A 13086-nucleotide genomic window follows, 5' to 3' on the forward strand; every position below is an offset into this window, starting at 1 on the left:
TGTTTCCTTTGTTATGGGGCTTAGTCCCTCTCAATCACAAAAAAAAAAAAAAAAAAAAGAATTATAGTTTTGATTTTCAATCACTTAGTATCAATTTTTTTTTATTATTTTTTTATTAATGTGTTAAACCAAAAGTCAAAGCATGTATTGACTATTGAGCCACTAAGGTTATATCTACTTCATTTGATCTCAGCCTCTTAGGACCTTATTGCTTATTTTAGAATTGGTCAGAGTACAATAAGTTCAAATCTACTTTATCATTTTATGTGCAATTTTCATCGTTCTATATTTTTAGTTTCGTAATGAAAAATTATGAAAAAATAAATTCAAATTTGTACAAATCATATAAGACCCCAGTTGATTTATTTTGTCATTACAAATTAACATACACATAAGATCATAGTTTGGTCAAATCAGACAATCAGATGAGGTCAAAGTTTAAATCAAATCATATCATATTTGAACAAATAAGTTCAGATCCGATTAGATAATAAAAAATAAGGTGGTCAAACTAAACATAGCCTAAACTTTAGCATTTTCTTTTGGACGTAAAGCTAGAGAGGAATATTAATTAGTAGACGAATTGTCCATGAGTACATATGGAGTGATATCTTCCGGACGATGATTGACCCAAACTTGTTCAACCCCAAACGGTACTTAGTTTCCCAATTTATTTAATTTTTTGGACTTGCCTTGCCAAGGCAACATCAAAAAGTGGATTTTGCAAGTGTGTTTGGTTATGTACTTAGTGTTAGATCATCACATATATTAGGCCTTATGACTTGTACATATGGTTTTGGTTTTCGATTGGGTCGAAGAAAAAAAAAAGACTCATTTCCCCCCTTTTTTTTCCAAGGCAAGGACAACACAAGTTACTCAATGTTGGATCATGACAAATACGAAGCCTAATGACTCGTAACTCATGGGCTAAGTATTGTAACTTGTAAGTGCTATTTTGCATTCGCAGGATTCTTTTATGTTTGTATTAAATTGGTGCTAGAGGGTTGTAGTGTGTTTTGATCTAAGTATGATTTGTCAACTTGAAAAATACAAATACATTGATCTACTCTCAAGCCTTACACAAGGCCAACTTTGATTAGGTCATCCAATTTTGGGCATGATTTGAGTGTTCGATTCTATCAATTTTGAATTTAATTTTAGTGCAAGTCAAATCATTTAATTGGGGTCAATTTATCGAGTCTAATTACCAATACCACAGTACATGCCATGGACCATGGTGCACACAATTAGAAAGTGGATTGAAAGGAAAAAGAAAAAGGAATATGACAAGTCGAAGAGTAAACTTCATTTGCACTATTGCACCATAAAGAAGACGTTAGCAAATTTAATTGAAAAACCCAAAAAGAATAAAAAGAAAAAAGAGTGAATCGTGAAGAACTAATTAGAAACTTCCCACTAGAAAAACCCAATTGTTGACCAATACTCCCCAAATTTTTTCATCAAAATTTCAAAGAATCACAAAACCCCATCAATCAAAATCATCATTTTCTGGGTTTTAATTGGCGGGTTTTACGGAAATTCGTGTAAAATTGATTACCCAAATGGAGGATCAGCTGATATCTCCGGCAGATGTTCATGGAAGTCCGGCGAAAGAGCAACAAGCAGCAGGAGTTGGAATTCTGCTTCAAATTATGATGTTGGTTCTTTCTTTTGTACTTGGTCATGTTTTGCGTCGCCATAAATTTTATTATCTTCCTGAAGCTAGCGCTTCTCTTTTGATTGGTATAATTCTCCCTCTTTTGATTTATTGAACTAGGTATTTTTCTATTAATGTTGCAATGTGTGTTGTGTTTTGTCGATTTCGGTTCCTATTTGCATGATTTTGGCCAAAAATGGAGTGTCCTAGTGTTGTTGTACTTGTATCGGAGTGTTGAGTATTTGATACGGGTACTTGAAGTGAAATGAAGAGTCGGAGTAGCATATATGATCCCGGGGTTTCCAGACATTACAATTAGTAGTTAGTTTTCGATGTTTGCTATTGATGCTTGAGCTGGGTGTCTGTTATTTATGTTGTAGTTTTTGGTGATCCCATTTAATCCTTTTTGGTTTCCTTTTATGCCTGATGTTTGTTAGAATGAAGTGTCTAAGTGTCATATCCATAGATGATCATGGGGTTTCCGGATGTGTCATATCCATAGATGATCATGAGGTTTCCGGATGCTTTTTAAAAACTGTAATTGGTAAGATGGTGCATTCAAGAGGGGGGCGACGAGGGGTTTTGGGCGAGGACATTTTGGGTGAAATTAGGTTAAAATGCATCTGTAATTGAAAATTTACATGATCACATGCATCCTAAAGCAGAAGCTAATTGCTATAAACCTTGTCCCTGTATGATAATTCTATACTTAGGGCGGTATCACTATCTGTATAACTCTTTTGAGGGTTATTCTGATTGAGTTTTTGTTGTCAATTGTCATACAGTGAATGTGATGGAAACGCAGGTTCACATTTGCAAATATTATGGTGTTTTCTTTGTTAATTATCTGAAAGTGTACTAATTGTGGCTGACAGGTTTAGTTGTTGGTGGACTTGCTAATATCTCTAATACAGAAACTAGCATCAGGTTCTTGTTACCTTATTTATAAAACTGTAGTGATTTCTTCCTTTTTCTTCATTTCACTGACCTATTTTTGTCCAAACTGCAGGGAATGGTTTAACTTTCACGAGGAGTTTTTCTTTCTTTTCTTATTACCGCCTATCATATTATATCCTTTTGTGCTTTTAAACCAATACCTATTCATTTGGATTAATTTGTATTATTTCACTTCATTTGTGTAAGCTGTGTTTTAGTTATTGTTTTCCTTGACTCTTTTGTGGCCACCCAGTCAGGGTTTATTCTTGCTCCTGTGAGTCCTGATTCTTTCACAATCTTCTAGTTTAAACATTTGACGATGCAACAATGATACATACATATCTAACCATTATATTGTGACTGCCAGAAACCATTCTTCTCAAATTTTGGAGCCATTGTTACATTTTCTGTTCTTGGAACCTTTATAGCCTCAATTTTGACTGGCCTTTTGGTGTAAGCATCTTTTTTTTATCCTTATTCCATGTGATTATGACTATGTTGCTTTGTGCATCTGCTCATGACTTAGACTGCTGTTCATTTCTGCTATAGGTATCTTGGCGGGGTCACATATCTTATCTACAAACTCCCATTTGTTGAATGTATGATGTTTGGAGCGCTGATAACATCAACTGATCCTATAACTGTTTTGGCAATATTCCAGGTGACTCACTATTTTGTTTCTATTGCCTGCTTGATAGGTTAATAGGTTATCATCCTTTGTTCCTTTTACATTGTTATGTATGTAAATGGATAATTCCATGCTTGTTACTTGAAATTTATACGTGAAAAAAAAGGACATGAGTTAACTAAACTAAAATATCGAATATAATCAAATAAAATTTAGACATCATGAAAGTTAAGATGGGGTTAAAGGGTTTAAGCTAAGTCGGAGTAAGACTGAATATTTGATATGTTGCTTTGGTACTCAGAGGGGGGCAAGGGATGAAGTGGTGAGTTTGGATGGAAAGGAATTGACCATGAGTGAATGTTTTAAGTATCTTGGGTCGATCATCCAGAAAAATGGTGACATTGATCAAGACGTGGCCCACGGGATTAAGTCGGGGTGGCTTAAATGGAGAGCGGCCACAGGAGTGTTACGTGACCGAAGCATTCCCTTAAAGTTGAAGGGAAAATTCTACAGGACTGCCATAAGACCAGTATTGCTCTATGGTAAAGAATGTTGGGCTTCTAAGAAGAAGGATATTAAAAAGATGGAGGTTACAGAAATACGCATGTTAAGGTGGATATGCGGGAACACTCTAAAAGATAGAATCACAAATGAGGTTATTCGCAAGAAAGTAGGTGTGGTAGGCATTGCAGACAAACTAAGGGAAAATCGCCTGCGTTGGTTTGGGCATGTAAGACGGAGACCCGAGGGTGCACCGGTTTGAAGAGTGGAAGAGTGGGACCATGGAGGGGTTAAATGAGGAAGAGGGAGACCGAAAATGACTTGGTTGGAAGGAGTTCGGAAGGATATGAAGTATATGGATTTGCATGAGGATGAAGCATTGGAACGTAAGGGATGGAGGAGGAAGATTTTTGTGGATGACTACACGGAATAATCAAATTTGGTTCATGTAGCCGACCCCACTTATGGGATTAAGGCTTTGATTGATTGATTGATTGAAATAACAGTGCGTGGTTGAAAATGAGTGTTAATTGTGTTAAAACTGCAGAGGGTGCAATATTTAGGGAATGGAGGAAGTGTATAGTATTAAATAGAGTAATGTAGAAAACAAAAATCCTCAGCGGACTCGCTTTAGTAGTAGTATGTAGATGAGGAAATGTATTAGAAAGACACCAAGGGGGTAACACCCATTTAGATTAAGAGGCAAGGCTCAGAATAACAAACCCTTAACCTCAAGGTGTCGCTAAGCATAGGGCAGCAGGAGAGTAGAATAGTCCTCAATGCAAACTAGTCTACTTGTTATATAGCTATGTTTTACCATGTTTCTAGAACATCTCTGATCCAGCCCTAGTGAACCTAAAAGACCCCAAACGAACAAAAGCTTTAGATGTCATAATGAGGTCACCAAAGGGCTAATAAGTAATAGTTACTCTCCTGATTGCTTTTTTGATCACAAAGGCTGCACCTACTGGGTTTGCTGAAATACCTTCACTTTAGAACGTGTTCAGTAAAAGATTCCTTTTTATTGCTTCCTAGTACAGAAGATTGCTTTGCGAGGAGCCTTCAGCCTCTACATAATCTGTCAGAGCAACTAGAATATTCTTCCCCTTCCAGCAATATACTGTACGTTTTAACTGAGATTCTGAGAACACATCATTGTACAGTCCATGCCATCCTCACCTCTGTAATCTGTATGTGTGTGTTTGAATCACTTAAGGTGAAGAGAACTAAACCTTAGTTTCTCAATTGCATGGATTAAGTTCTAATGAAGCTTCTTCTTAGGAAACTTAAGTTACGTGTACTTAGTGTAGTTGTGATTTTAGTAGAATCCCCATATAATATGATTGACAAATTGCACATTCTCTCCCGCACTCTTTAGTAGGGGCATCTGTTTAAAATCCAATAGTTAACCAATTACTATATTAGAGAAGGTGACAATATCAGACCATTGTTTTAAGGAGGGAGTACTTGATATCACTCTTGTGTCTTCTCTTTCTCTCTCAGCTTTCTCTTTGTTGCATCCGTCTATTTTCTCAGGATATGTTCGGAATTTTTTTTGCTTTCAGGAACTTGGCACAGATGTGAATCTTTATGCCTTGGTTTTTGGAGAATCAGTTTTGAATGATGCGGTAAGTTCTTTTACCCGATCTATGTATGATCTATTGACATAGATTTTGTTTGGTTTGTCTACTGCTTGATAATCACTAATGTTCGTGATTTTGGCAAAAACTTATCTTCTCCTTGCAACACAAATTGCAGGTTGCAATTTCCCTGTACAGGTGCGAATAGTTGATTTTCCGTCTGTGTATTTGTTATGCTCAGAGGGTGACAATTAATAACTTCAACTGTGTTGCCCTTTTTCAGGTCAATGTCGGCGTTGAAGGGTCAGTCATCAAGTCAGAATGTGTTCACGTTCTTCTTGAGGTTTATTGAGACTTTTGCTGGCTCAATGTCTTCAGGTAGTTCTATCACATTTATCCCTTGGTGTTTGATGAAACTATATTATATTCTTCAGATGGTGAATCAGAAAATTGCTGTCATGTGCGATTACTTAGTTTTGGTTTAACTTTTGCATAAAGATTTTACTTTAGAGCATGCAAAATCATGGTAAAAAAAATTTATACCATCCTCTCTCTTTACCATTTTCTCACTCCTCCACATCATCTATACCACGCCATGAATTTTTTGTGCTAACACTTCACCACACTCATGAACAATTAAAAAAGTTACACATCCTTCTCTCTCCTATGACCCACTCCCTCTGTTTTCTTTTAATTTACTCACTTTCCTTTTTTGGATGTTATTTTTTTAATTTACTCACGTACAACTTAATATTTTTAGAAAAGGGATCCACCACTTTTACTCTCACAACTAATATTTTTAATTGTCACTTTTACACTTTACTTTTTTCTCTCTCCTAACTTTAAATACAATTCTTGGTTTTCGTGAAAAGAGAAGTGTGTAAACTAAAAATAAAAAATAAAAAATGGAGGGAGTATTTGTTTTTTTGGTTTCAAAATTTGTTAATATGGGTGTCTATTGAAAGCTCTCAAAAAACCATGACTATTGATATTATTATTCAAATCTTTTATAATAATTAATCTTAAAGAAAACATCTGTAATTTTACAATAGTAGATTATGCATGGATTGAGATGGTATACATGGTATAGATTTTTGCCAATATCATCGCATGGTATAAATCATACCATTAGTGGGCATGCTCTTAGGGAGTCCATGTCTTAGGAGGAGTCTATTTACTCTACATTTCTCAGCCTTCTTGCTTTGGCCATCTTTTTATATTTGCTAAGACCTTGGGAGGTAATGATATCTGTATGGATTTTTTAAAAGAAACTTTAATGCTGATGTCCAAGGAAATGTAATTATATCCAAGTAATTTTTTTTATTTGCAAATTTCCCACATTACCATTAAGAGATTTGGTATTGAGTAGTAATGAAAATTTCTTTGGCAAAGCATATACTTGGGTGTCTATAACTAAATTTGACATATGTTACTAGACTTGATTAATGTTTTGGGTAACCCATTGGGTATAGAGCTATGGTCAAAGTTACAATGGCTTTTATTGGAAAAAGTCTCTACTCTCTACTGGATAGGGTCTTTATTGAACATTCAATAGGTTAAAAATGGTAACCCAATAATTTGTAAAAGAAAACAGGATAAAATAACATTACATGTTAAGTTTTGAATACACATGTGCTTAATCTTGTCTCTCTCCCTTGTTATTTTTGCTCGATTGTTTATTGGCCTTCCCACTACCTACTTGCTTTGGCCTGGCTCATTTAGACCTGTTACACTTATGACCCGACCTGACCTGCACTGACCCCCAATATTGAAGTCTATTTTGAACTTATTATTCTGAAGTAAGTGAAAATAAGCTGAAGAGACTTAGGTAAAGATATACTACCATGAGACTTTCTTGCAAACTTACATATATGTCAATTTCATTGCCACCATTTATTGCCCCCTACCAACCAACTTGTTAGTGCTTTTCAAGTGTGGAATGTTAACTTATAGTTTTAATCTAAATTAATTAAACAGCCTTAATGGTGGTTATAGCTTTGTCGCATCTGTTGAAGATAGATCAAATATAGATTTGGATGGTAGCTTATATATATTGTACTCTCTTATATGGAAACAGTTTTACATTATTCCCATCTTCTCATAACCGATGATTTATCCTTACATTACAAACATCCCTTTTATAATAGTCATTTAACTCGTGTCACAGCCAATCCTCTTTGCATCACTCCCTTTCAGTGGGGATATCTTGTGAAATTCAGACTGAATTTACTTTTAATTTAAAAATGAGACCATATCATGGGAATATCTACATTATTATATTTGGATATTATATCTAGGTAAGGGAAACTCATTTTTTGTTTGGACTATTGTTAGCTTGACTGCTTGACCACACCCTAAATTTCAGTCTCTCCCACTGAAACTGCCTAAGTTTTTAGTGAAATCCAATTCAAGTGAATCTGAGCATTTAATTTTCTCTTGCAGGGGTTGGTGCTGGATTCATATCTGCTCTGATATCCTTTTAATAAAGTTTTTACTCTTGTGAACATTGGTCTCTACTTGATTTACTGTTTGGGTGGCTACATATTGTGCAACCTTGACTTCATGAACCTTTTCAAGTATGCAGGTCTAGATATTGAAAAGTGAGTGCCTTGACAACTTTTTTCTTAGGCTTTCAGATAAGAGCTGGAATATGTTCTTATGACACTTTTTGACATCACCATTTTTGGAACATCTTCTTTGCAGCCTTCAGAACTTGGAATGCTGTCTGTTTGTTCTTTTCCCTTATTTCTCGTAAGTAGTCCAATGCCTTTATTGCAATAGGGTGCCTCTTGGTGAAAGCTTTTTTTCTAGTGATGTTATACACATTTTAAGGTACATGCTTGCGGAAGGTCTTGGGCTCTCTGGTATCGTGTCCATACTGTTCACCGGGATTGTAAGTAGTCTAAGTAGATGCTCCTTTTATTTTTACTATACATTTTTTTAAAAAGTTCTATTTATGTATAGTCACTATAGTTTAAGTTAAAGATCTTTCTGAGGTTATATTTCTCTCTTTTTCAGGTCATGAAGCACTATACTTACTCAAATTTGTCCGAGAAGTCTCAACAATTTGTGTCTGGATTTTTCCATCTAATATCATCCTTAGCTGAGACTTTTATGTAAGAAATTTGATGCTGTTTAGATTGGTTTTTATTTGCTCGAGAGCTCTAGACATTTCTAACTTAGTCTTAACCTACAGATTCATATACATGGGCCTTGATATTGTCATGGAGAAGCATAGCTGGTCGCATATAGGCTTTATCTTCTTCGCAATTGTATCCTTCATAATTGTTTAAATTGTAAAAGGCTCATCTAAACAGTTAATTATTGGGCTTTATGTTCTCATGTCACTTTGCTGTTCCTTAACTTGGTTTGGTTTTCCAGATAACTATTGTGCTAGCCAGGTAATAATACTTCGTGTTTTTTTTTTTTTTTTTTTTTCCCCGCTTTATGTTAATCTTTTGATATAATTGTTGGTATCTATGATTGATTATTGCATATAAATTGTTTTGACACATTTGCTGTTTCTAAAGGTTGGAGACCACCTACAATTAGCTTCTCTTTGTCAATAATAAAATAGTTTAGTGTTGTCAATTATATAAGTTATAATTGTGCATCATTGTGGTTTATTGATATGCCTACAAGTTTAATTTGTGGCTAGAATACATGTAATGATGTAATTTGTACAACGGTGTAATGCTACTGTGTATGAAATTGCTGACAAGGTCTGCTATCATTTATGAAGGGCTGTCAATGTCTTCTCATGTGGATATTTGGTCAATTTGGTTAGACCAGCACATAGAAAGATACCAATGACGCATCAGAAAGCGCTTTGGTACAATGGTATGAGTAACAACTTTATGTTTGTTACCTTTTTATTGAAATTCAAATGTATGACATTACCCTAGTCAAAAGAAATGTGCATAATGCATTATACCCTGATCAGGACTTCGAGGGGCTATGGCTTTTGCTCTTGCTCTCCAGTCTGTTCATGATCTGCCTGAAGGGCATGGCCAGACGATATTCACAGCTACCACGGCAATAGTTGTTTTAACGGTAGGCTTTCTTACTCTCTCTTTCTGAACTACATGTTTTGACTTGACATTTAAACTTTAGAATTTTCTTATTCTAATGAGTGCTTCATTTTAAACTTTTTTTTTTTCCTCTTGTTCTTTCTCCATGGCCATTTCATCTTCGTCATCTTTGTTTTTTGTCCCTTTTGTTTCAGCTTCATTTTGTCCTGTGAATATTCTTTATTTACTCTGTCACCTTCTCCTCTTGGTGTTTTTTGATTCTATCTCTGTGTATGGACATAATAATTGGACATTAACAATTAAAGGCCTCTAAACTCCTATTTATGTGTGTCTAAAGGTAATGACCGATAGGATATGCTGTTTTGGCCTAACAAATATAATCCTTAGGAATACTAAGTTTATATATGTCAGATAATTTCCAACATATTTGAGGAAGTCATTAGAGAAGGTAAATGGGCAAACTAATTTAAAATAATTGTAACCGTAACAAGCTAACCCTTTCCTCTTATTGGTAATAAAGTTGTACTCCCTTCGTTCCTTACTATTTGTTACGTTTGGAATCTTTTTGTGAGAGAACTAAGGTCAAAGCATCACAAACAAAAAGGAACAAAGGGAGTAGTTTTTTTTTTTTTCCTGGAAAAATGGTAATAAAGTTATATAAATCAAATTGTTTGTTTACCTTCTGTGAATTCTGTACCAAGACTGTGTGTTGCCAAAAAAAAAAAGAAAGAAAGAAAGAAAAGAACAGAGGCAAATTGATTCATGTCGAAGTTCGGCTCAACTAAGCTCGGCTCTTTCGGTGGCTACCCTTAATTGGAGGCAATTCCCTTGTCAAATATGAAGAAGGCATTTTAAAGAATTTTTTTTTTTCAGATTGCTGCATTCCAGCTTGGGAGTTGCCTGCATTTTGTCCTTGTGTATTCATAGTTGTGAATTATGTTTGTCTGGTTTGTCTGGTTTGGAATGGTATATAAAAATGGATAAAACTAGGTTGATGTCGCCCACCCCCCCCCCCCCCCCTCCCCTCCCCCAACTACAACAACAAAAAATAATTAAAATAAAATTCAAAACATGGACTTTGATCTTGACTGAAATGTGACATTTGATTAACTCTTGAGATATGTCCTGCAGGTTTTGCTTATTGGTGGAACAACAGGAACCATGCTTGAATCTTTGCAAGTTATTGGTGATACCCCTGAGGGCCACCTAGATGTAAGTTTGAGTACAGAAATGCCTGTTACTTTCTTTGACATAAAACATTTTTTTATCGGGCGTTTCATTGTTTCGGTAGTCAGCAGTGGATCTTTTCTTGTTTTTCCATGTTTAAAGGGTGTGTGTGAGTAGGTAAGAATTGGACTCTTTTTGACAGGGGGAATATGAATTATTGAGTATCAATCAGCAGTCATTTGATATAAACTACTATATAATGATGGATGTGATCCTAGGCCGAATCATTGTACTACACTACTATGTTCTATTATCTGTTGAATTTTCACCAGTTTGCGAGTCTCATTATATGGTGTGTGTTGGATTATTCTCTGGCTAACTGGCTTGTTATATCATGCGGAGTACATGTGATGAATTTATCATGTTGGTGCTCAAACATTTATAATTGACATAATTCCTGTGTCCTTAGGGCTTCAATAGGAGCGATGGCTTTGTGTCTTCTGGCCAAGAAGACGAGGGATCATCTTCAAACAGATTTAAGATGAGACTAAAAGAATTCCATAGAAGGTAGTGTATAACGGCTCATGTACAAAAGTTTGTTTCCTGTTACAACTATTGCTCTTAATTCTAAATAATTATTTATCTCGTTAAAAAAACAAAATTGCAGCGCTCCATCTTTTTCATCATTGGACAAAAACTATCTGACCCCATTCTTCACTACCCAGACCGGTGATGAAGAAGAAGAAGGTAAGCATCATTCATTTTGGATTTGAGGACATTGAATTGAGTGCAAAATTTTCATTAGTTGTGTGAAGCATGCTATTTAACATGAAATTCATTGTATTACTTGACTGGTTTACATAAATCTAATTTATGGTGAAACAGAAAATCTGATGCTCACTCCAAGAAGAGAAGTCTACAGTACTCGTAACTGATTCATTCTTTTGCAATATAATGATGATTAATCAATAGAGAGTAGTCCTGACATGGTGGATCATGCTTTAACAACTGAAAGAGGCCATTCACAAAACTTAAGTTCCGTACATATGCTAGTGAGCTGGTTCACGCTAAAGCTGGAAGTAGTGATGTCCATTACTACTGTAAAACATGCATATAAACTGATTAGCTGGTTAGTTTGCTGATCATTGTCTGATTCCTTAAATTTTAGAGATCAGATGTTCCTTGTCAGAGTTTAATCAGGTGCGATGGATACCAAATTCAATGCATGTATAGAGATCATTTGTACTGAACTTCATGGCTGTCTCATCTCGTGTGTATCAAAGAAACAAAAAGAACATTTTTCCTTACAGTATAGTGTGGCATTCGTCACTTACAGGGTTACAGTTGCAAACTTGCAATAGATGAGCTTGATAATTGATAGCAATTCAATAGTTATTATGTAAGGAGAAATGAGTATGTTCTAAGTAGTATAAATGTTGTCGATCACCTATGAGTGAAATGAAACCTTTACTCGCAGATTCCACAAATGATTTGTTTAACACTTGGTAAATTTATATCCAATGAGTGTTATAATGTTATTTAGTCAATTATTGATTATGGTTAAACTAGTTTTATTAGATAGTCTGGAAACTTGGGATCGTAAATGGATTCGGATACCATTCTAATCGCCTCTTTCATGATCTTTTCTATAGGTAGAACTACTGTGAGCGGTCTAAACTTCGACCCTTATTTCATTCTTCATAAAGAAAAAATTGGCCCTTTCTGCTAAAAATACCTCAAATTTGGCTTGTATGTTACATATATAAAATTAAGGATATTTTTAATTTTAACACCTGATAAATATTCGAAAATGGTTTTTAACACACCAAAAATAAAAAGTTTTATTTTAACACCAGACAAAAACTATAAAAATGGTTTTTACCACCACTTAACTGATTCCGTTTAGGAAACCGTTAAGTGGGGTCATGAGCCACGTGTCGCTTTATTATTGGCCAAAAAAGAAAAAAACAATAAAAAAAAAACAAAAAAATAAAAAAAAAAAGTGAAAAAAACCTAAAACTACCCGGCCACCCTAGCCCCACCATCGCCCCACCACTGCCACCTTCTTCTTCACCTTGACCCACAGCCACCGGCGCACCACCCCCCCTCCCTCACCGACCGACCTAAACCCATCCCCACTCTTTTCCCGCAGCCCTAAACCACCCTAGCCCCACCACCACCATCACCAGGCACGAATTTATGGCCGTTGATTCGGCCATTGATGGCCGAAATCGGCCAGTTAAGGCCACTCAGCCCAAAAATCGGCCGATTTCAGCCATTAATGGCCGAATTCGTCGCCGTTTTTGGGGAAGGAAGGTTGCAGAAACGACCAACCCCACCACCCCTGAATCGGAAACAGCCAACCCCACCTAACCACTAACCCGATACCCAACCTCAGCTTCGAACACCCAAACTTCATCGGATTCCGAAACCCACCCCCTCCCAGCCCCCCGCCACCTAACTTAAAATGAATATCATTTTTTGGGCATGATTTCCGGTGGCAGTTCCTGATTTCTGGGCTGCGGGAAGGGAGGAGGAACCGGTTTTGGTTTTTTGGAAAGCGAGGGTACGCCGATTTCCGGTGTT

General features: G+C 35.9%; 1 protein-coding gene across 1 annotated transcript; it reads left to right on the forward strand.

Moving 5' to 3' along the window:
• Positions 1-1226: 1226 nt before the first annotated feature.
• Positions 1227-12047, forward strand: LOC110692001 (sodium/hydrogen exchanger 6-like). Its single transcript, XM_021868991.1, has 22 exons — positions 1227-1743; positions 2533-2584; positions 2667-2726; positions 2843-2867; positions 2961-3046; positions 3143-3254; positions 5288-5350; positions 5481-5500; positions 5586-5680; positions 7745-7773; positions 7871-7902; positions 8006-8053; positions 8135-8195; positions 8321-8418; positions 8499-8574; positions 8684-8703; positions 9045-9142; positions 9246-9355; positions 10465-10545; positions 10970-11067; positions 11168-11247; positions 11386-12047. The coding sequence occupies exons 1-22, from the start codon at positions 1563-1565 to the stop codon at positions 11433-11435; spliced, it is 1575 nt and encodes a 524-aa protein (XP_021724683.1). The 5' UTR covers positions 1227-1562; the 3' UTR covers positions 11436-12047.
• Positions 12048-13086: the final 1039 nt, after the last annotated feature.

Source organism: Chenopodium quinoa, unplaced genomic scaffold (assembly GCF_001683475.1).
Source record: "Chenopodium quinoa cultivar QQ74 unplaced genomic scaffold, ASM168347v1, whole genome shotgun sequence".
NCBI lineage: Eukaryota > Viridiplantae > Streptophyta > Magnoliopsida > Caryophyllales > Amaranthaceae > Chenopodium > Chenopodium quinoa.